At 33.8% G+C, this 22208-nt stretch overlaps 1 protein-coding gene across 1 annotated transcript in view; it reads right to left on the bottom strand.

Moving 5' to 3' along the window:
- Positions 1-591: 591 nt before the first annotated feature.
- Positions 592-22208, bottom strand: part of LOC126814625 (WD40 repeat-containing protein SMU1) — a 33237-nt gene continuing 11620 nt past the window's right edge. Inside the window, exons 2-13 of the mRNA XM_050539904.2 lie at positions 16028-16094; positions 15344-15487; positions 14526-14678; positions 13313-13463; positions 12965-13053; positions 12010-12150; positions 10839-10934; positions 9658-9785; positions 8303-8404; positions 3638-3830; positions 3095-3247; positions 592-2881 (exon numbers count right to left, since the gene is read on the bottom strand). Of these exons, the coding sequence (XP_050395861.1) occupies positions 2783-2881; positions 3095-3247; positions 3638-3830; positions 8303-8404; positions 9658-9785; positions 10839-10934; positions 12010-12150; positions 12965-13053; positions 13313-13463; positions 14526-14678; positions 15344-15487; positions 16028-16094 (1516 nt within the window). The 3' untranslated portion in view covers positions 592-2782. The remainder of the gene's footprint in view (positions 2882-3094; positions 3248-3637; positions 3831-8302; positions 8405-9657; positions 9786-10838; positions 10935-12009; positions 12151-12964; positions 13054-13312; positions 13464-14525; positions 14679-15343; positions 15488-16027; positions 16095-22208) is intronic.

Genomic DNA, 22208 nt, shown 5'->3' with positions numbered 1-22208 from the left:
AAACATATATAGCATAAAAATTGTGACCTCTAGAGGGTTCACAACCATGATATACCATATTTTTTATACTATTTGTGTAGCAGTTTCGGTTGGATTTTTACGAAATTCAAACTCAACCTTTACTGGGTTGTAACTGTGATATATTTAAATGGTTTTTAAAACTGAATACAAATTTTGACCTCAAAATCCAAGTCCATTTAGTGGTCATAATCCAGGAATTTAAAATCCGGCATGTGCAAATATCGAAAGGATTATAAACATACATTTCAAGTTTCATAAAAAAAATTCTGAACTCTACTAACAGTGTCCACAAGCTAAAAATGTCATTTTTCATACAATCAGGGGCCATAATCCATCAAGTTACAGTTTGATACATGCCAATATCTAAAGAAAACCGAGATCTTTGAGATATAAACCTATAATTCAAGTTTTATCAAATTCAGATAAGAATTGTGACTTGTACAATGTCCACAAACAAATTGTGGCCAGCCGGCCGTTCAGACGGACGGACTAGGGCGACGACAATATATGTATGTCCACATGAAAATGTGGGCGTATAAAAACCAGAATAAGAATTTGAACAAAAATAAGGACTTTTCTCTCTAATGATGTGTTAAACCACAATAGAGAATATTTTAATGTTATTTTATTTATTGATACTGTATGAAATTTGTTTATGATATAATGCATATATACACTGTAAATTCTGTAATGAACATGCTTAACATATAAAAGCTTTCAGCTTGTTTTGTTATCATATTTTAGTAATGATGAATTGGATATGACCAAATATTGTTTAACTAATTTATGATAACATAACCTTTAATATTGACATGATGATTTAACCAAAAGTTGACATACAATTTACAAATGAAGAGCCACAAGGAAGAACGATCTAAGTAACTTTTTCAACGAACCCCAGTTATTGACACCATCTGGTAGCAAATTGTATCAGCTTTCTGTGGAATAATCAATTTCAGGTAAATACGATCAGAGTCACATCGAACCAAGGCCCTTCTGAAATGGCCTCCCGGACAAATACATCCATCGTACCCTTTATTTGACCTTAATTTGGCTGAAAAGTGGAAGTCAGTTGTTGTACTGGTAATTATGATTCGTATTAAACATCATTTTGAAGTTGTACTTAAACCCACTCGTTGTTCTGTTCGCGTCAAGCATTCTCGTCCAAAAGTCTGTTTTGCCTTTTATGCGAAAAGACAAAAATGTGACTTAGATCATTCTTCCTCTTCCAAATGAATAAATTTTATTTTTAAATTTAAACTACTAAGAAATTTTTACATATCTTAAAATTGTAAAAAAAACTTGTTTCATTCAAAAATTTCAAACAATCTTGGATTCTGAACAATTTGCAAAATTAAAAAGATTTGTTTCTGTTTGTAGTTTGTACTAAAACTCTTGAAGATTTATAAGCACATGTCTGTATAAAATGTATTACATTACAGCTAGCCTATTAGCCTTGATGACTAAAAGCAGTATGAATCTCACTTCCGAATTTATATCGATTCCCCCCCCCCCCCAACCATCAATTTTGTGTAAAACACATGAATTAATTTTTAGGCATATTAAATGTCTAAACAAATAGTATTATAGCTTCGTCTACACTAGGCTTGAAAAAGCCGGCTTTTTAAAAACCCGGTTTTTTCAAAACCCGGCTTTTTCAAGTGTAGCGTCTACACTGACTGAACGGAAAAAGACAATGAACACCGACCTTCGTTATTTGTGGAACTTCCGGTTTATTTATTACGCCATCGGCTTCAGTCAATTTTGCAGAGATAATAATATAATAATAATGATTACTTTGGTTACTTTGGTGCAATTATATATCCAGCTTATGGAATATAGCAGATCGCTGACAGACTTACGGAAGAGGGCGAGAAAACGACGTGCAAGACGATTGCGATTGTATATCCGTCGAAGACACTTTCGACTAACACCCTTCATGGCTATGATCGCGAGTTTACCTGATGGCAGAGCTGGGAGAATATGGAAATACCCTACTTCCTCGGATTTATGGGATAATTATATGAACAACTGGTCTGACAGAAAGTGGTTAGAAAACTTCCGTGTGGGAAAGAGAACATTTTAGGTACCGTACATGTGTAACTTTTTCAAAATTTCAATCCAGCTGGCGTAGCCTATATCTAGTATCTAATGCCATAGTTTTACAGGTACTGATAGTGATTACATCATTACTGTAGTAATACTAATTAATAGGCTTATACTATATATAGTAAAAATAATACTGCAGAAAATAGCATGGCTGACACTTGACTGCCTTAGAACCGGAAGCAATGCCAATGTTATGAATGTACGGAAGCTCGGGACGAATGACATCCGGGTACTTGATAAATCCCGGATTTACCGTCTACACACATAAAATTGCCGGTTTTTTGAAAAAGCCGGCTTTTTGATTTTGAAAAATCCCTCAATAATTGCCGGATTTTAAAAAGCCGGCTTTTACGATTGAGAAATTGAAAAAGCCGGCTTTTAGGAAAAAACCGGGATTTAAAAGGCTAGTGTAGACGGTGAATGCTGCTAGTGTAGACGTAGCTTATACTTATTCTAAAGGGTCTTGAAAATCAAGAATTAACAGATTCAGGCCAAATGAATGGGTTTTAAATATTTTTAGGCACATTTTATTGACATAGGGATTCTGTTTTAACAATATATGCTGGACATGTCTGATTGTGAATATTGTCACTGTAATTCAAAGTTTGAAGTACAGTGACAAAATATACATAAATATTTGAAAACGTAAAAATCAGGGTTTCCACAGTTTTAACAATCCATCTTCAGAATATGTAGCTATTAAATTTTGATGTGGATGATGAGATATACCTATTACATCTTTTTCATGAACCTGAAAATAGAAAGAGCAACATTGTTAAACAAATATCAACACTATCTGCAGGCATAAAGTTTTTATGGGTAATAAGCAAGTTTAGAATTAACTTTAGTGTGAACATTGTCTTGCGCTCCATAACAATTTTTCAGTTGCCTTTGAACGGTCACTTCCTTACAAATACCAACCATGTGTTAAGTAGTTTGGTTATTAATAATCATTAAGACTTACAGTTAATGTTCTTTCTAATTTTCCTGTTGATATACTAAAACAATATAACACCATATCTTCTCCTGTGCAATAGATCCATTCACCTCTTGGCGATACTGTTGCACATACAAAATCCCCTCCTTCACGCTTACCACTAGAAAAACTCCTAACAATCTAAAATACAACACAATACACATTACATAATGTTAGGTTGGTGTTTGTGTTCAAATTAAAAACTGATCTAAATCATCATTTTGCGAATATAATTAATTTCACAATTACCAAATATTTTCTACAAAAATTGTCTGCTCATTATCCCATTTTTGTTGCTTCTGTCAAAGTCAAACATTTTTTTCTCAAATTTGAAAGAGGCAAAAAATACCCCAATTGCCTATTCACGACTTAAATTTTGACACACCATATTCTCAAGCAGACCTAAGAACAGCTTTGTTTTCAACATTCTTAAAGTTCAGTAATTTTCGCTTGCAAATGTTGATCCATACAGCATTTGATTCCAGCATCTCAAAATATGATTTGGATATATATGTTTAACATGTAACTTACCTGCCCCTGTATGTTCATTAAGACAACTGTATTAGATCTATTACATACTACAAACTGTTCAGCATTTCTAACTAATGGATGTATACTATGTACAGTTATATCTGTACTAGATGTTCCACCTAATGATTTAAACGTACTCTGACATTCTGTTGTTTTTATATTCCAGATCTTTATAGTACCATCTGAACTAGCACTGTCAAATAAATATATATTTTAATCCAAAATCTTACCAAATTATAGTTTTAACAAGCCAACAGTGATGTCCCCTGCCGAAATCCCAAAATAAATAGATGACACATATTAAATAATCGCACATTTATTTTTCTCAAAAGTATCAAGCAATCAAACTGATTATTAACTATACACTAAGTTTCATCACTCTCTATCAGATAGAATCAAAGTTATCTTGTCCCAAATCAGCGACTAATGAAATTGCCTAGCTCACCTTAGCTTTAGCTTGAAATGTTAATCATTGAACTCAGTCAAGACATTCACCTAATGAACATTAGGGCCCGGTTCCTAGAAAATTCTTAAAGTAAGCACAAAGTCATGCTTCACTTTTTCTTACGTAAGAAACTTATAAAAATACCGTCCCTAGAAAATTCTCAAGACCATTCTTAAGTAAGCACAAGTCAAGTACAAGTCTAAGCACATTGTGACTGGTAAAGTTTACCATAAACTGAGACTACGATGCTCTTTAACGTCACAAAAACAACTTTGGTATGCGAATTACGTCATAAATTTGTCGTCTGCTTCATTGACGTCATATATATATTATGGTTGATGTGTCCCCTATAAACATATAAAATGTGCCACAAGATAAAAAAACGCAGACACATACAAACTAACTGAATAATTGTGAGAGCGCCTGATCTTAAGTAGCCCGTGTGTTTGTAGTCTATTGTTTACTAATTGGCAAATAAATAAAATGGTTTCATGGTAGAAGCGAAATTTTCTAAAGTCCTAGTATTCTTAATTTCTTCTGGAGAAGGATTTTCTCTGTCTTGTAATTGTCTCTTTGGTATCAAAAGGTGTCGGAAATGCTGTCGAATAACTCTACGGTCAGCCATCTTTTTGAAGTGGAAACAGACTTAAGGTTGGTAAGCAAGCCGTATACCTTGCTTGGGACTTGTGCTGAGATTGACTATATTTAAGAACGAATTTGTGCTTAAGTTTTTTCTTGGAACGCATAATAACGTTCTTGTGCTTACAATGAAGTCTACTTAAAATCTAAGCACAAGAACGTTCTTAAGAATTTTCTGGGAACACAAAGTAAGGTAAGTTTACTTAAATGCAAAGTCTATTTAAATCTAAGCACAAGAACGTGCTTAAGAATTTTCTAGGAATCGGGCCCAGGGCTCACACTGGCTTTCAATTTTTTTCCGCCAAAATGGATGATAATTTTTATATAAAACCATATAAATATACAGAAACAAATCTTTTTAATTTTGCAAATTGTTCAGAATCCAAGATTGTTAGAAATTTTTGAATTAAACAAGTTTTTTACGATTTTAAGATATGTAAAAATTTCTTAGTAGTTTAAATTTTGAAAATAAAATTTATTCATTTGGAAGAGGAAGAATGATCTAAGTCACATTTTTGTCTTTTCGCATAAAAGGCAATACAGACTTTTGGACGAGAATGCTTGACGTGAACAAAACAACGAGTGGGTTTAATTACAACTTCAAAATGATGTTTAATACGAATCATAATTACCAGTTCAACAACTGACTTCCACTTTTCAGCCAAATTAAGATCAAATAAACGGTACGATGGACGTATTTGTCTGGGAGGCCATTTCAGAGATAGAATGAAAGCGTGTGGACTACTGCCGATCCGTACTGTTTCAAATTCCTCCAAAATTACTGTATTTTTCGGGTCATAAGTCGATAATTTTTCAACAGAAGTCCAGTATTCGTCTTATACTGCATTTCGACTTATATACGGAGGGTAAAAAATGACACCCCAAAATTTATTTGGCAGTAAACGTGGCTCTACCACAACGAGCGAGTAACACCATCTGCTAAATAATCGCATTCGACTCGAGCACGCGCTATCGTCTAAAACAATTAAGTACTTACACTATTCCAATCAACATATTCGTCAACATTGCCTAGCGTACTTATTTCTTTATTTAAAATATGATCATAAATCTGAGAATATGCCATCAAAATAGAATCTTTTCTTCAACATTAGACACGTGAAATTTGTCACGTATTCATTTCATAGTTTCACGCGTCTCGCGAGATTTCTACTTACGTTTCAGTTATCATACTATAACCGCCACTCGGCAAACCTCCTCAGCAGATTCCAGTACCCTACATCTAGCCTCGGCTGTATGACGAAGTCCTCCATTGGAACTACTTTCAAGTTCCCGGATTACCAACGGCGTTGCTCATGACGACACCTTAGAAGAATGTTTTTTTATACAAATATTTCAAGTTTATCAGATTTTCTTCAAACAAGGACAAATTTGCTCTGAAAATTCTAAACACGCTTCGAACGACGTAATTTTGATAACTTCTTTTTAAAATCGGCAAATTTTCCTAATAAGTAAACCGGTGCCGCATCGCAATTGTATAGGCGTAGGTACATATCACTTACCGTCATACAGCTGAGGCTCGTTGTAGAGTAACGGAATCTGCCGAGGTTTGCCGAGTGCAACCGCGTGCGATCAAAAATAGAGTTAGCAATGTCTAGTATTTTTCGGATATGTGTGTGTGTGTGAAATAGCTTTATATAACGCTCGCTTCCACCGAAGTGATATCGCAGAGGAGTTATCGGATACATACTGATTTGGGGTGTTATGTACAATTAGGATATGTGACATATATGATTAATTTCTACGTGCTGTCGGCCGACATCAAGGAGATTAAAATTTAAAACACCCGACAATGGCCGGGGAAATCATGGGTCAATCACGTAGATTAAGTTTATAATCACTCTTATTGGATTGATACATATCCCGACAAAGGAGAAGCAATGACTTCTGTTCAGGATTGGATTGACGAAATAGGATGTCCGATAAAGGATTAAGGCAGATTAACTAGTTAATCAAGGTAGGTGTATAGGCAGTATCAGATGAAAATTGTGACTTCTAAAGTGTCCATAAGCTGAAAACGTGATTTTTCGATCAATCAGGGGCCATAATTCATGAAGTTTCGATCTGATATATGCCAATATCGAAAATGAAATGAAATGAAATGGGGTTTAACGTCCTACTCTTCTGCACCTAACCTGGGCTAATTGAAGACGGGCATACGCCATACAGTGTGCTATGAGGGAAATTTTGCCCGGGCAGCGGCGCTATGGCCTACTCTTATATCGAATTCCAATTGTCAAGGGATCTTTTAAGTGCACGCCAATGTCTACACTGGACCTCGGTTTTTCGTCCCATCCGAACAACTAGGCAGCTGTCCTTGTCAGGCCCTCCGTTCTGCATCACTGACAAGGGGAAACCACGCCGGAAAATCGAGATGAACTTTCTCGGCCAATGCAGGGATCGAACACCCGACCTCCAGGCTAGCGAGCCAGCGCCTTACCCACTTAGCCACGTGATGCCCCCAATATCGAAAAGTACCGAGATCTTTTGGAGATAAACCTATAAAACACCATTTCCGTACAATCAGGGGGCCATAATTCAAGTAGTTATGGTCCGCTATGCGCGAATATCAAAAGGAACCAAGATCTTTGGGTTATAAACATGCATTTCAAATTTCGTCAAAATCAGATCAAAATTGTGACCTCTAGAGGGTCCACAACCTTGATATACCAGATGTTTACACTATTTGCGTACAAGGAGCGGCCATTTTGTCTGTCAGTTTTGGCCCGATTTTCATGAAATTCGACCTCAACCGGCATTACGGTGTAACGATGATATATTCGTAAGGTTTTTTTTAAATCGGACAAGCTAAAAACAGGATTTTTAGTACTATCAGGGGCCATGATTTAGGAAGTTACGATCCGATATGCGCAAATATCGAAAGGAACCAAGATCTTTGGGATATAAACATGTATTTCAAAAATCATCAAAATTGGATCAAAATCGTGACCTCTAGAGTGTCCACAAGCTAAAAACGTGATTTTCCGTACAATCAGGGGTCATAATCAAGAAATTATGGTCCGATACATATACATGCCAATATCGAAAGGAACCAAGATATTTGGGAGATAGACCTATATTTCAAGTTTCGTCAAAATCGGATAAAATTTGTGACCTGTAGAGTATTCAAAAAAAAATTGTGGATGGATGGACAGAGGCGACGGCATAATACGTCCACGAGTAAATGTGGGCGTATAAAAAGAAAGAAATATAGAGAGAGTTTAACATCCTCTCAGCCCAAACTATAAGGGGGGGGGGGAGACTGGAATTGGCATACCTTTAATTTAATAATTTGCATGTGCACAGAGGTCTTTAGTAGTAGGATAAAATTTGAGAAAACCTATCTATAAGGTTCCACATGCAACCCTACTACATTTCCCTACATAATCATGTACATATACACTGTCTGGCCTACCAAATTTCATATTTCTATTTTTTGTGATGATTTTATTTAACAACCGATATTACTGTCTACTGGAATTGCTATAAACGTGTGTCCCTATATTTTCCAATATTAAGATCAGTAGAAGAAATAAGTCTTGGGAATAATTTATAAAAAATACCTTATAACAAGATGTCCATCTGGAGTAAAAACTGCATCATTAACAAACGATGTATGACCTCGGAATTCTTTTAGTGTCTTTCCTGATTTTAAACCATTCATTCTGTATGTGTAAAAATCATATGTTACATACTTTTATATCAAATACAATATCTAAAACAACAAAGTTTGTTTTATGTAAAGCCAAGCAATTTCTACACCAGTTTTGCAGAAATAAGAACAAACACACAATAATTTTTTTTAATTTAAAATAATGCACTGTAGATTAACTATATGACACAAGGTAGACTTTCACATAAAAGGACTCCCCTCAAAGAAAATAATTCTGGAAAAATATACCAGTAACGAAAAATACTGTCAGTATCGACAATCAACTTGCTTGTAGGCTACAATAACAGTCATACCGTAGTAAGAATCTGCCATCTGGTTCATAATCCAAATAATTACCACATTTAATAGTAATTTTGATAAAGCTTGCTGGTTATTCATAACAGGTCCATTAAATTTGGTACAAATTAAAATAATTGGATCATACATTTTATTGTTCCACTGACCAGTTGTTACTTAATTTAAATAGTTACTGAATAATCCCCTGATAGAACACAGAATATCCAGAGAAACAGACATTAATAATATATTTTTCCGTCAGGATATCCAAGGTGTTCAAATTCCCAATAACATATGACATGCATCGGTTGGAATTAGGTCAATAAAGCAACATTGCTATATTTAGTTTTAAATTGCGTTTATATACACATTCTAACAGGGAGTTATTTTTATTGTCTTTATTATTTATGGCTATGGCATAGTCGTACGGAATTTTATTTTATATCAAGCAATTTCAATTATGGTTGTGCCGCTTGTCTATCATCCACACATTAATAAAAACTTTGCAAGTTATATCACGTATATTAGCCTATCCAGAATACGACATTCTCCATAACAAATTACCAAGAATTATTTTTGTTATGTCTGGTTATAAATTCAAGTTAACAGGAGTTTAAAGGCCAAATTACCCTTTTTATTACCGGGACCTCATTTCACCCAATTCAGGCCGGTTGGTTTCAAATTGAATTAAAATCCATAATCTTATCACAAATGCTAAAAAAGCTCTCCTCAAGAGATTCAGGATAGCTTTCTCAGGAGAACGATTTACTGTTTTTCCCATTTCAGGAGAGGTTGTTTTTTTTACTCTCCAGCAATTTATTCACGTGAAGGCCTGACAAGGAAATAAAACATGGAAATGAAATCAACTTGGTTTATCATTAATTATGTCATGAAATACACACAATCCCCAGCTATTCACAATTTTTACAACAATTGTTTAAAAATAATCTAAGAAGCACAAAATCTTACCGTATTGTTTGATCAAAAGAGGCACTGAGTAACTGACTGTTGTCTTTAGCAAAATATAGAGATGTAATACCTTTACTGTGAGCTCTTTCAAATTTACGCAAACATTGTCCAGTGAGAATTTTCCAAACCTGAAATTTTTTATCTTATATTACACTCAGATGTAGAAAAGATCTAAACTAGTTAAAAAGACTGAAAAATAGCAAGAAATGATAGTATCTTTGGAATTGTTTGAACATAGAGGAGGAAGTATGTCAAAACATTCTGAAATAAAAGAGAAACTGACACATTGATTTTTATGTACTATTAAAGGGCAGATATACAGCTAGTAAAGATTGTTGATATATTTAAACCGGATATCTTTTTTATGAATTTATGTGCCGTAAATGTAAAGTTCTTGTACTTTTTCTGCTTAAAACTGTATTATTATGTGGCTAGATTGAATTAAATGGCAAATATACCTATCTACAATCTATAGTCAAAGGCTACAGAACTAGAGCACTTCCATTAAAATAAGCAAACTCATGTGAACAGAAAGTTGTATTACACAGCTAGATGTCAGCACAATTTATATTTAATATTTAAAGATGGGTTCCCGGAAAAGTATTTATCGGGTGGTTATTTCCAATAAAAGTATGGCAATTTTGGTATATATGGAAAGTAGAGATATCCAATCTTACTAGAAAAATACTGGATTCCCCGAAAAACACTCATGGAGCGTATACAGGACAAAAACGTAAGGGTTTCCCTAATCAACAGCCCGACGATTATAAACTTCTGCACGCGTGGTGTCAAAGGTCACAAGCGAACATTGTACAAGTTGATAAACTTTATGAAGAGTTAGAAGTACAACACTTTCTGAGATAAAAATGACGGAAAAAGACGTGGGTAGTGGATAATCCGAGAATGTAATTAGGATTCGATATTTGTAATAAATAGTAAGCGATTAAAGACAGCATCATCTTATGTATGCAGTGGATTCTCCTCTGACTTCCAAGACGTGACGTAAACATGACCTGGTTTGATTGAATTTTAATAGCGGGGCATTCCTTCGCGATTACAATGTTTGAGAAGGATTTGAAGCATAATTATGACAAATTAATTAGTTTGAATATGTTTTTGGTCCATAAATACCATTAAATCACCCAGTTTGCACGTGGGAACCCATCTTTAACTAAATTTACCTTTATTTTTCCATCTTGAGCACCAGTGGCTAACATTTCTGAATCTCTACTAAAGCTCATACATAACACAGCATCATCCATCATCATAAAATTATCCTGGAAATATAATCAAGTTCAAAACATTATATAAACAATTGAATATATAGCAGGATTTAATGAATTTAATTTACAGAATTTGGAAAATACCCAAAATATGTTCAGGTTTGATTAAAGAATTTCATAAAAATGTATATTTTACCATACATATTATTCAATGGGCAAAATTTGTGACCAATGTATTTTAAGAGGATGTATTAACTTAAACTGGAGTGAGAGAAATGGGGTTTAACGTCCACTCGACACAAACTAGGGTCAAATCGGTACTAACATATAGTTCAATTTTATTTCAATAATTTGATTGCATGTTGGGTTCTTTAGCTGTGGTAGGACCCAGAACAAACCCACGATGTTAGACAGTCAACTAAACTCCTTGTCACGCCACTTGACTCAAGGACAGACCTTGTGATTTAACAGGCACGTGTTAAAACATCCGGCCATTCACTCCCAATTAAAGATGGGTTTCCAGAAAAGTATTTATCGGGTGGTTATTTCCTATAAAAGTATGGCAATTTTGGTATGTATGGAAAGTAGAGATATCCAATCTTACTAGAAAAATACTGGATTCCCCGAAAAACACTCATGGAGCGTAAACTGGACAGAAATGTAAGGGTATCCCTAATCAACAGCCCGACGATTAAGAATTTCTGCACGCGTGATGTCAAAGGTCACACGGGAACATTGAGCGCTTGATGTACAAGTTGATAAACTTTATGAAGAGTTAGACGAACAACACTTTCTGCGATAAAAGTGACGGATACAGACGCGGGTAGTGGATAATCCGAGAATTTAATTAGGATTCGATATTTGTAATAAATAGTAAGCGATTAAAGACAACATCGTCTTATGTATGCTATGAATTCTCCTCTGATTTCCAAGACGTGACGTAAACATGACCTGGTTTGATCGGATCGGATTCCTTCGCAATTACAATGTTTGAGAAGGATTTGAAGCATAATTATGACAAATTAATTAGTTTGAATATGTTTTTAGTCAATATATACCATTAAATCACCCAGTTTGTACGCGTGAACCCATCTTTAACATAGCAAAAATCTGATATATGATGATTTACCTGTGCTTGATATCGTAAATCTTTTCTTATTTTCCCTGTTGTAAAATTCCAAACCTCTATAAAACCATCAACAGAGCCTGTTACTAGGTACTGACCATCTGGAGAAAATCTAGCACATTCAATATGAGCTTTCTGACCAAACTAAATATACAAATACATATCTTTCATCATTAAATAAGGCACCAAATACAAAATAAATAGCACAATTGAGTTCCTGGTCAATAACTGGTTATTGGTGAAGATTTGTTTTAAATTGATAAGTTCAACCATTTGGTTTCCTATAGTGAACACACTCTCCAACAGATATTCTCATGGTTTTTTTTACATACAAATAACATAATGTGTCAAGGGGGATAACTCCACTTCTATGTCACATCCGAAAGATTACATTTAGGAGACGATAGCATTGAGAGAGAGAGAGAGAGTTCCTTGTCAATAACTGGTTATTGGTGAAGATTTGTTTGAAATTGATAAGTTCAACCATTTGGTTTCCTATAGCGAACACACTCTCCAACAGATATTCTCATGGTTTTTTTTACATACAAATAACATAATGTCTCAAGGGGGATAACTCCTCTTCTATGTCACATCCAAAAGATCACATTTAGGAGACAATAGCATTGAGAGAGAGAGTTTACCGTCCACTCGACACAAACTATGTCATTTCGGGACTAACACATGGTTTAATTTTATTTCAATAATTCGCCTGCACATAGGGGGTCTTTAGCAGTGCGAGGAAACCGGACGACCTGCAGAAAACCCACGAGGTTGGACAGAGGACCCTACTCCTTGTCACGTACAACCAGGGAATTGAAACCACGACCTTATGATACAGCGCTCACGTGCTAACCATTCGGCCATCCACCCCTCTCTCTGGCATTAAAAAGATATGTAACTCAATCAATGGCCTATTAGTAAATGTATCATCATATCAAATTAGAAACAAATTTTATACCTTAATTGTTTTACTCAGTTGTGTAGGATATTTCTCTTCATCTTGTTCTTTAACAGCAGCTTTACCACGAAATACATCAATTGTTGTACCTAAAAGACCCAATAGTAATAATAAATTGACCAAGTGTACTTCTCATGCAATATTATCTTTTAATTATTTTCAACTTATGAAATGATTATTTTTTCAACTGACGAAATGATTATCTTTTCAATTGATGGAATGATTATTTTTTCAATTGATGAAATGATTATTTTTTCAATTGATGAAATGATTATTTTCAATTTATGAAATGGATATTATTTGCTATTAATGAAATGATTATTTTTAAAATATATAATATTACCGTACCAGGTGGTAATAAACCTTGATGTTGTTGCCATTTTAAAGCTTGACCTAACAAAGCCAACATACGAGAAGGTGGTACAACATTTACTTCACCAGCTAAGGCTTGAGATATAGCAGTACGTCGCTTTTCTTTTGTTTGACCTTCAGGATAAGCCTATAAATATATAAATCAGATATCAAAAAAAATTTTAAAATGGACATGTGAAAGATTATAAAGTTTCAACAATTTCTAACTGGTCAAAATACTCACAAAATCAAACTGGCATAGACATCAAAGAACAAATTACATAGTAAAAATTAGCAAGAACGAAAATCAACAATTAACAACAATGTAGTCTTTGCCAGATGGTTTAAAAATTCTGTTTTTGCAAGGATATCAAATTAGAAACCTGATGGTATAAATACCAAGAACTGTATCAATAAGTTTATTCACTAAAAACTTAAACATCTGTGTTTCCTCAAATCCAGTGACTATATATTTTTCACATATTTGGATGCCAAACTGCCAACTCATCATACTTTTCATGTCAAAGTCTAACAAATAGCCATAATGTACATGTACCAGTAAAATGAGCATTAGAATATGAACATGTAAATATAAAGGAAGTAGTTTCTTTCATACTCTGTTGTAAGTAATATCTGACTCCTATACAATCTCTTCCAGCAACACACAGCGAAAATGGGCTTGAAAAGTATTCTACTCTATTCGACAAACTAGGCTACTTAACCTTATATCTATCAAGGGTATTAAGTATTGTAAGATTTAGATTAAGAGCTGAGATGACAGTTCTTGCTATAACAGTTTAAAAATAGATAATGAAAAATAAATATATTGAAAATTTCAGTCAAATTTCTTCACTCTGGGCGAAGTATTTGGCTGTTTGGAGAATAGCTGAGTCTTGATTGTCATTGCTACTGTTGTTACGATAGTAAACAAAGTCTCGATTATCCATTTTTTAATTAAGTTATTAAATGCTGATCTTGTTTCAATCCTTTGCAAATCGCGAGCATCCGGTGGTGTTTTAGAGAGTTATGGTCTCGTCATGTTTATAAATGTCTAATTATTAATTTATATAACATCTGAGGCTAAAAGAAAGTCCAGAAATAGACAGATTTAGCACTTACATAATGCATCTTTAACTAACATAAAATCTAATTCTAATTGATAATCCAATGATACAACCCTCAAACCAAATATATAGTAACAGATAATTACCTCTCTAGGATCAAAATATGATCTAGCTAACATGTTTTCTAAATGAAGATATCTGTCAGGTTGATTATGTTTCATCATCAGCATAGGATCCGTCTGTCTTAATAAAGATCTAGCCGCTCCCAATTCACGTAACTCTATTAATTCTAAAACAATCTATAAAACAAGTCAAAAATACTATAAGTAAGCAAAACATGATTAAATGAACTATCGTCACTTTTGGTAGATGCCTTCTTTTGAATGAAATAAATAATTTGACAGGCAAAAAAAAATCTTTACCTGAACAGTCCATAAAAGTTGGCACATTATCTTTCTTTTGTAGGTAATGGGAGCACTTACATGTACAAGACATTAAAAACAGATCATGGGCAATAATTTATATTAAATAGGTTTCTTCCCACAGATATTACTACCAAAACATGTACTAGTAATTAGATTACTATTTTTGTTGTTTAACTTCTAAGAAATCGTTGACAGCGATCATCAAAAAATTGAATGATAACTGTATCTTTTAGAGCATCCATAAACAATTTGGTTGCTATATAGAGTCTTGATTTGTTCCAGTAATTTTCAATTGCTTTCTAACCATATTCTGAAAATTATCCTTATGGCGTATGTCATATTCAACAATGATTATCTTGGCCATTATTAAAATAAATGTCAATACCAATTTACAGACATTTGAATATAGATTTTTTCTAATTATGAAATTAAGACCTATGTGTCTTATTTAGCCAGATAGGTAAATGCAATTTTGGACATTTATTGTACTGATACACCAGTATAGTAATCAAAATATGATTAAGAATAAAGATACATACCTGTTCATAAAGATCTATAAGTTTATTGTCAGGTAATTTAAGAGTTTGTATAGCTTGTAGTACTGTATCCCAATGTCCACTGTTAATATCAGAGATAAAGCCATCTACAGAGTCAACAGTATTCAAGGAAATACCACTCTCTTCCTACAAAGAAAAAAAACCCAACACCTGTGTTAATGTTCTATTCTATGTAAATAGAATTAGGTTATATCAACAAAAATAACTTCACTAACATATACCATAGTGAAAAAAAAACAGTTGCCCACTTCGTCTTTTACATTCTTTTTTAGGGTCCAGTACCTCTTTCATCATCAAATAAGCACACTAATAACAAATCTGATTGCTCTTTTCAAAATTAAAAAAATTGCTTATCTCTGTTTACCCTAAGCAGAAAATGCTCATCTTCGAACTCCATCAAGGCATGGACCTAATAAACACGTACACGAAGTTTGAACATTGTAGCTCAATTGGAAGGAGAGTTATTGTGTCCCAAAAAGTGTGACTGACAGACAGACCGACGGACGGCAAACAGACAGACGAACCCATTTTAATAGTCCCCTGCTTTCTTCAAAAGGCGGGGAACAATTATTAAATAGTGATTGTGTTTCAATCCATTAATATCATGACCATCCGATAGTCTAGAGAGTTGATTATGGGCTTGTCAAATGAAATATACTGTCTTACTTGTAATATTGATAATGTTTTCAACAGGTTGTTTTCTTTTAAATACTGTTCAATTAACCTCACAACACTAGAAAAAAAGAACATAAAAAACAAACATATTAATAAATTACATGTATTTACCGTTAGTTAAAATGATATTTTGTTAAAAAATTTTATTACACTTTTAAATTGTTTTTTTATGTCATAAGGTAACATTTAGATTTCATGTGCGTCCAAATTGGCAGACTTTGATATATAGCTGTCAATACCTGTATTAGTATTAATTAACAGGAGCTATCAGAGGCTGGATTATTGAATCTACATGTAAGACCTTCCACAAGAAAGAATTGGTAGAACAAGGGTTTTTGTGGGTTACACGTATGTTCAAGATGTCGGGATATCTCTTAGAAATGATACTGATCAAAAATAAAAAGTTCTATTTTCTGTAACAAAAATAAATGTAATGGGAGGTAATCATGTATCGACAGGATACCCAATCCAATACTACCCAATATTAAATAAATAAATACTACCACAGACTACCTCATTATTGTGAAAAACTAACAAAATGTTTGAATTATACAAAACAAACTGGAAAAGTCTTTTAATTTATAGTTTCAGTACCCACAAATAAAAAAAGACCAAATTATGACAGAATATCCAGAAAAGACCCTGAAAGATGATAAAAGAAATGGAAGATTTACCATACGGTACCTAGAAAAGCTGAAAAGATTCATTTACCATCATACAGACTGGAGATCAACGTCACGATAGAGGTATTCAGAATACTGACATGAAAAGATAATATTGTGAATACTAGTATGTTGGAAATATAAGAAGATTGGAGAACCAGAGGCCACGAAAAGAAACTAATAAATCAACAATCAAATATTGAAGTGAGGAAAAACTCTTTTGCTATCATCAGAGTAGTAAACCATTGGAATTCTCTACTAAATTATGTTGATACTTCTAACTTATCGTTAAATAAACTGTTAAAAACACTTACATGACAGAATAGTGTCATGTACAGGTGCGACGTTGTGTTTGACATTCAATTTTATACGGATATATTAGAATTAGAATTCTAAAAGGCAGGATCATTGGTCTTTATATTAAATTTAAAGCATAATTAAATTTCAGACGTATTTAATCATGTTTGTCTACCTAGTGTACATGGATAATGTGTGACATGGAAAATTATAAATGAAATGGGGTTTAACGTCCTACTGAAAATTGTAAATGACAGGTTACTTACTGAAGCGACTTTTCGAGGCCTGCCTGATTAAACTCAATATTTATTTGTTTGATGTAAATACTTTTAAAACCAACGATTGCCAGTCAAGATATGCTCACATTTTGTAGGAGATGGATAGAGAACAAGCTAAAAACAAAAGCGATTTTTCGTACAATCAAAGGCCATAATCCAGAAAGTTATGGTCTGAAATGCGCAAATATCAAAAGGGACTGAGATATTTGGGATAGAAAGATTAGATATATATTAAGTTTCATCAAAATCGGATAAAAAATTGTGACTTCTACTAGAGGGTCAACAACCTTGATATACCATATTTTTTCACTATTTGCATATGAGGGGTAGGCCATTTTGGTCCGATTTTCACAAAATTCAAACTCAACCGACATTACGATGTAACAGTGATATATTCAAACGTTTTTTTAAATCAAATAATAATTATCACCAGTTGTCACCAAGCTAAAAACACGATTTTTCGTACAATCAGGGGCCATAATTCAGGAAGTTATGATCCGATATGCGCGAATATCGAAAGGAACCAAGATCTTTGGGTTTTAAACAAGCATTTCAAGTTTCATCGAAATTGGATGAAAATTGTGACCTCTAGAGTGTCCACAAGCTAAAAACATGATTTTTCGTACAATCAGGGGCCATAATCAGATACATGCCAATATCAAAAGAAACTGTGATCTTTGGGAGATAGACCTATATTTCAATTTTCGTCAAAATCGGATAAAAATTGTGACCTGTAGAGTGTCCACAAACAAATTGTGGACGGATGTCTGGACGGACAGGGGCGACGGCATAATACATCCACATGAAAATGTGGCCGTATAAAAATTAAAAAAAAGCATTAAAAAATATGCACATATTTATGGAAAATCGTGTGAGAAGCTCGATACAACTGTGTACGTCATCAATGGAACATTTGGAAAACTGTTCTGACTGGATCTATTTTCTTTCTTTTTCACAAGCTTTTATTTTATTAGTGGGATGGAACTGTCCGGGGTGAAACGGTCGTAGGATGAAAAGCCCCGCTTCCCATCACTTTAATTTTTACCGTAGATTGTAAGTATAATGTTATTTTTTTTTTACAATACATGTATATAGATAGAACCCAATGACCATTGAATACCGCTCAGGTTATTCAATGGTTCAAGAGAGTGCATTGAGTTCTGGTTTTATTCTATAACTACATGAAAATCTCGAAATACACTGTACTATCCAGATTATCAACAAAAAAAAAAATCACCAATAACTTTAGAATTCATCATAGGTTCCTTCCGTTTTTCTTACTTTTTTACAAAAATTGTAGTTGCCTAGTGTAATTCTGAAATTGACGTCATTCTGTACAAAAGTAGTACGTTTTCAAGCCATTGAATACAACCATAGGTTATTCGATGGCTGTATTCAATGGCTGTATTCAATAATATTTGCTTGTATTTGCATGTACATGTAGTTATAGAATAAAGAGGTAGGTGGTATTTAGTTAGTATTGGGTATTGCCACTATTTGGTAAAACGTTCTGCCTGCCAATCAGTACTACAGTGGCTGATTTAGGACACACACAAAAAAAAATAACATCTCGAGCGCTCGAGATAATTAAGGACCTGTGGGAGGGTTGAATGTAGAAATCCGGCACGATCATGCCACTTGCACCACGGTAAATTAGGCAATGATCAGTTCCTACATATGAAATAAATATTCTTCGATCAGACCTGAGCTTCTAGTTAAGAAGAAATGTTAGTCTCTCCTAGCGGGATGTAGTCGTAACGGCCCAATGCCATAACGGCCAAAAACAGGTTTGGTCAAAATGGCCCTACTTTAGTCATAACGGCCAACCTCGATATACAATTATTGATTCGTATAACAACGTGCGATATACTCCCCACATGGAAGGGGGTAAATAATATAACTGGGAATATTTAGTGGTGGTGATGAGCATGGGATGGAGTGTGTGTGTGTGTGTGTGTGTGTGGGTGGGTGGGGGGTGTATCTGCTCCGTCACTGCAGTTTGGGATGGGCTGTAAAAACAAACAAATGAATATCTTTATTCTGCAAGTTTATCACAAGGCCTAAATAGTAAATAATGCACAAAATTATACAGCTTAAAACATTGGTTGCAACGTATTCGATTGTATTATCTCAAGTGCTCAACTTACATGTAACCATCTCGAGCGCTTGACTTAATATCGCAAGTGCTCGAGATATTTTCTCGAGCGCTCGACTTAAAGGAGCTAAGTCGCTAATATTTGGGACCTAGAAATTGACACAAATGGGTCGCAACGCATACAATAATGTAATCTGAATGTATATAAATTGATTTACATTCAATCGTTTGTTTTTACTGTAATTTCTAATCAGTTAGGTTCGGCGAAATACGCCAGTATTCTCAATCCGATTTCAATCTCTAGCATCTGGTTATTCCAGTCTAATCCGATAGTGTGTGAAACACTATTGTTTTTGTTAAAATTATTATTCTTATTATTATTATTCTTCTTTTGTTTTGAGTAGATCGTTGTCGGATCGTTACGATTTCTTCGGTTTTATCGGAAAAGTGGGTGTGACTTAGAGGATAAAGCTATTTTGAACGTTCTGCGACAATGCGAAATGTCCGAAATCACCGAAGCTATCGTTTTTAGAAATATTGCAGTAATTTTAACAATAATCATTGGATTTTAACTTTCGATGCATTTTGGCATAGCCGGAGACGGGGCACATAGCTACGCTACTTTTGATTTTTGATTTTCGGCAAATCTTCGCAGATATTAGGCGCTAAATTTAGAAAATTTAAATTTTTACAAAAAACTTTTTTATTTATGAATATTTTTTAGTCGTGTTTTACACAAATATAACGAGTCCTCTGACTTGGGCAAAAATGTGAAAAAAATTTGTCTCGGTAATTTTCCTTGGCCCCCATTTGCTAATTCAGTTTTTCAGTCCTAGATTAATTATTTATTGTTCAATTTGTATAAAACAAAGTTCATATGCTCCGTTGTCTCAATTGTCTTTTTTTTTGTTACCAATAGTGTTATCTGTCGGCACCGGAAGTGGCGTAAATTGACAAAAAACTACAATTTTGACAGTTAGGTACCATTTTTCGAAAGCAAATATTATTTTTTTCAAATCTGGTATAACTGAAATTGTGCGCCCTTTAAAGGCGTACAAAATGTTGGGACCAGTTTTTTTAATTTCGATTCCGTTTTCGGGCTATTTCGATTAAAAGGTGAAAAAAGGTGTAAAATTAAGCTATTTACAACCCATCCAGCGTTTTCATATTTTAAAATATTACTTCGAAACTTTCATAAACTCCTAGCAATAATCTATACGGAGAGAATGTATTTGAAAATTAATTTGTTATATGCGCAGTTGCCGAGAAATGGGCAATTATGCATGAGTCACTTTTTACGCTAGTTTGCCTGTAAAAGAGTCAATTATTATTCGATGTTCATAAAAGTGACACCATTTGATGTGTAATGTCAATTTTAACTAGGTCAAACCAATTTAACATTTTCAATATCACCGGAAATGACGTAATTTGGGCAAAAATTGTATTTATAGCCTTCGAAACCAGTAATTTATTCAAATGAGTCATATTTGTTATTTGTTTAAAATTTTGATATTTGATTCAAATCAACTAATACAATGAACCCTTACGATCATATAGATATCACAAAATAGTTTCTAACTTGTTCAGTTGCGGAGAAATAGGCAATTTTCAACAGGTCACTTTTTAAGGTTTTTTGTCAATAAAAGTGTCAATTATTATTCGATTTTCATGAAATTTTCACTGTGTGATACATAATGCCATTTACGATTTCATACAAGTAATTTAAGATTTTCATTATCACCGGAAGTAACGTCATTTTGGCAAAAACTGTATTTTTAGCCTTCAAAACATATATTTTATTCAACTGAATCAGATTTGTAATGTTTTTAAAATTATGATATTTGATTCCAATCAACAAATAGAATGAACTCATTCGATCATACAGATACCTCAAAATGGTTTCTAACTTGTACGGTTGCAGAGAAATAGGCGATTTTCTACAAGTCATTTTTCAAGGTTTTTGGTCTATAAAGGTGGCAATTATTATAGGATTTACATAAAATTTTCACCATGTGATGATGCTATTTCTGATTTCATAAACCAATTTAACATTTTCATTATCACCGGAAGTAATGTAATTTTGACAGGATCACTGACATGTAGCAAATGAATTGATTGCTGGATTTGGTTGTTTCTGCGTCCATTTTATTTCATGTGTGCAATGCTTATGTGGAAACCTGTTTAACGGTTTCATTGGTACCGGAAGTGACATAAGTTCAAGGGTAACGTGGCACCGGTGAAACCCGTCATTACTGCTTCGCAGTTCTAGTTCTTATTAGGGTTTCACACTGCGTAGCTTGTGTGAAACACTATTGTTTTTGTTAAAATTATTATTCTTATTATTATTATTCTTCTTTTGTTTTGAGTAGATCTCAGCAACTGATTGTCGGATCGTTACGATTTCTTCGGTTTTATCGGAAAAGTGGGTGTGACTTAGAGGATAAAGCTATTTTGAACGTTCTGCGACAATGCGAAATGTCCGAAATCACCGAAGCTATCGTTTTTAGAAATATTGCAGTAATTTTAACAATAATCATTGGATTTTAACTTTCGATGCATTTTGGCATAGCCGGAGACGGGGCACATAGCTACGCTACTTTTGATTTTTGATTTTCGGCAAATCTTCGCAGATATTAGGCGCTAAATTTAGAAAATTTAAATTTTTACAAAAAACTTTTTTATTTATGAATATTTTTTAATCGTGTTTTACACAAATATAACGAGTCCTCTGACTTGGGCAAAAATGTGAAAATTTTTTGTCTCGGTAATTTTCCTTGGCCCCCATTGGCTAATTCAGTTTTTCAGTCCTAGATTAATTATTTATTGTTCGATTTGTATAA

This window comes from Patella vulgata, chromosome 3 (assembly GCF_932274485.2).
Source record: "Patella vulgata chromosome 3, xgPatVulg1.2, whole genome shotgun sequence".
Taxonomy (NCBI): Eukaryota; Metazoa; Mollusca; class Gastropoda; family Patellidae; genus Patella; species Patella vulgata.
This window is presented reverse-complemented; position numbering and strand designations above follow the sequence as displayed.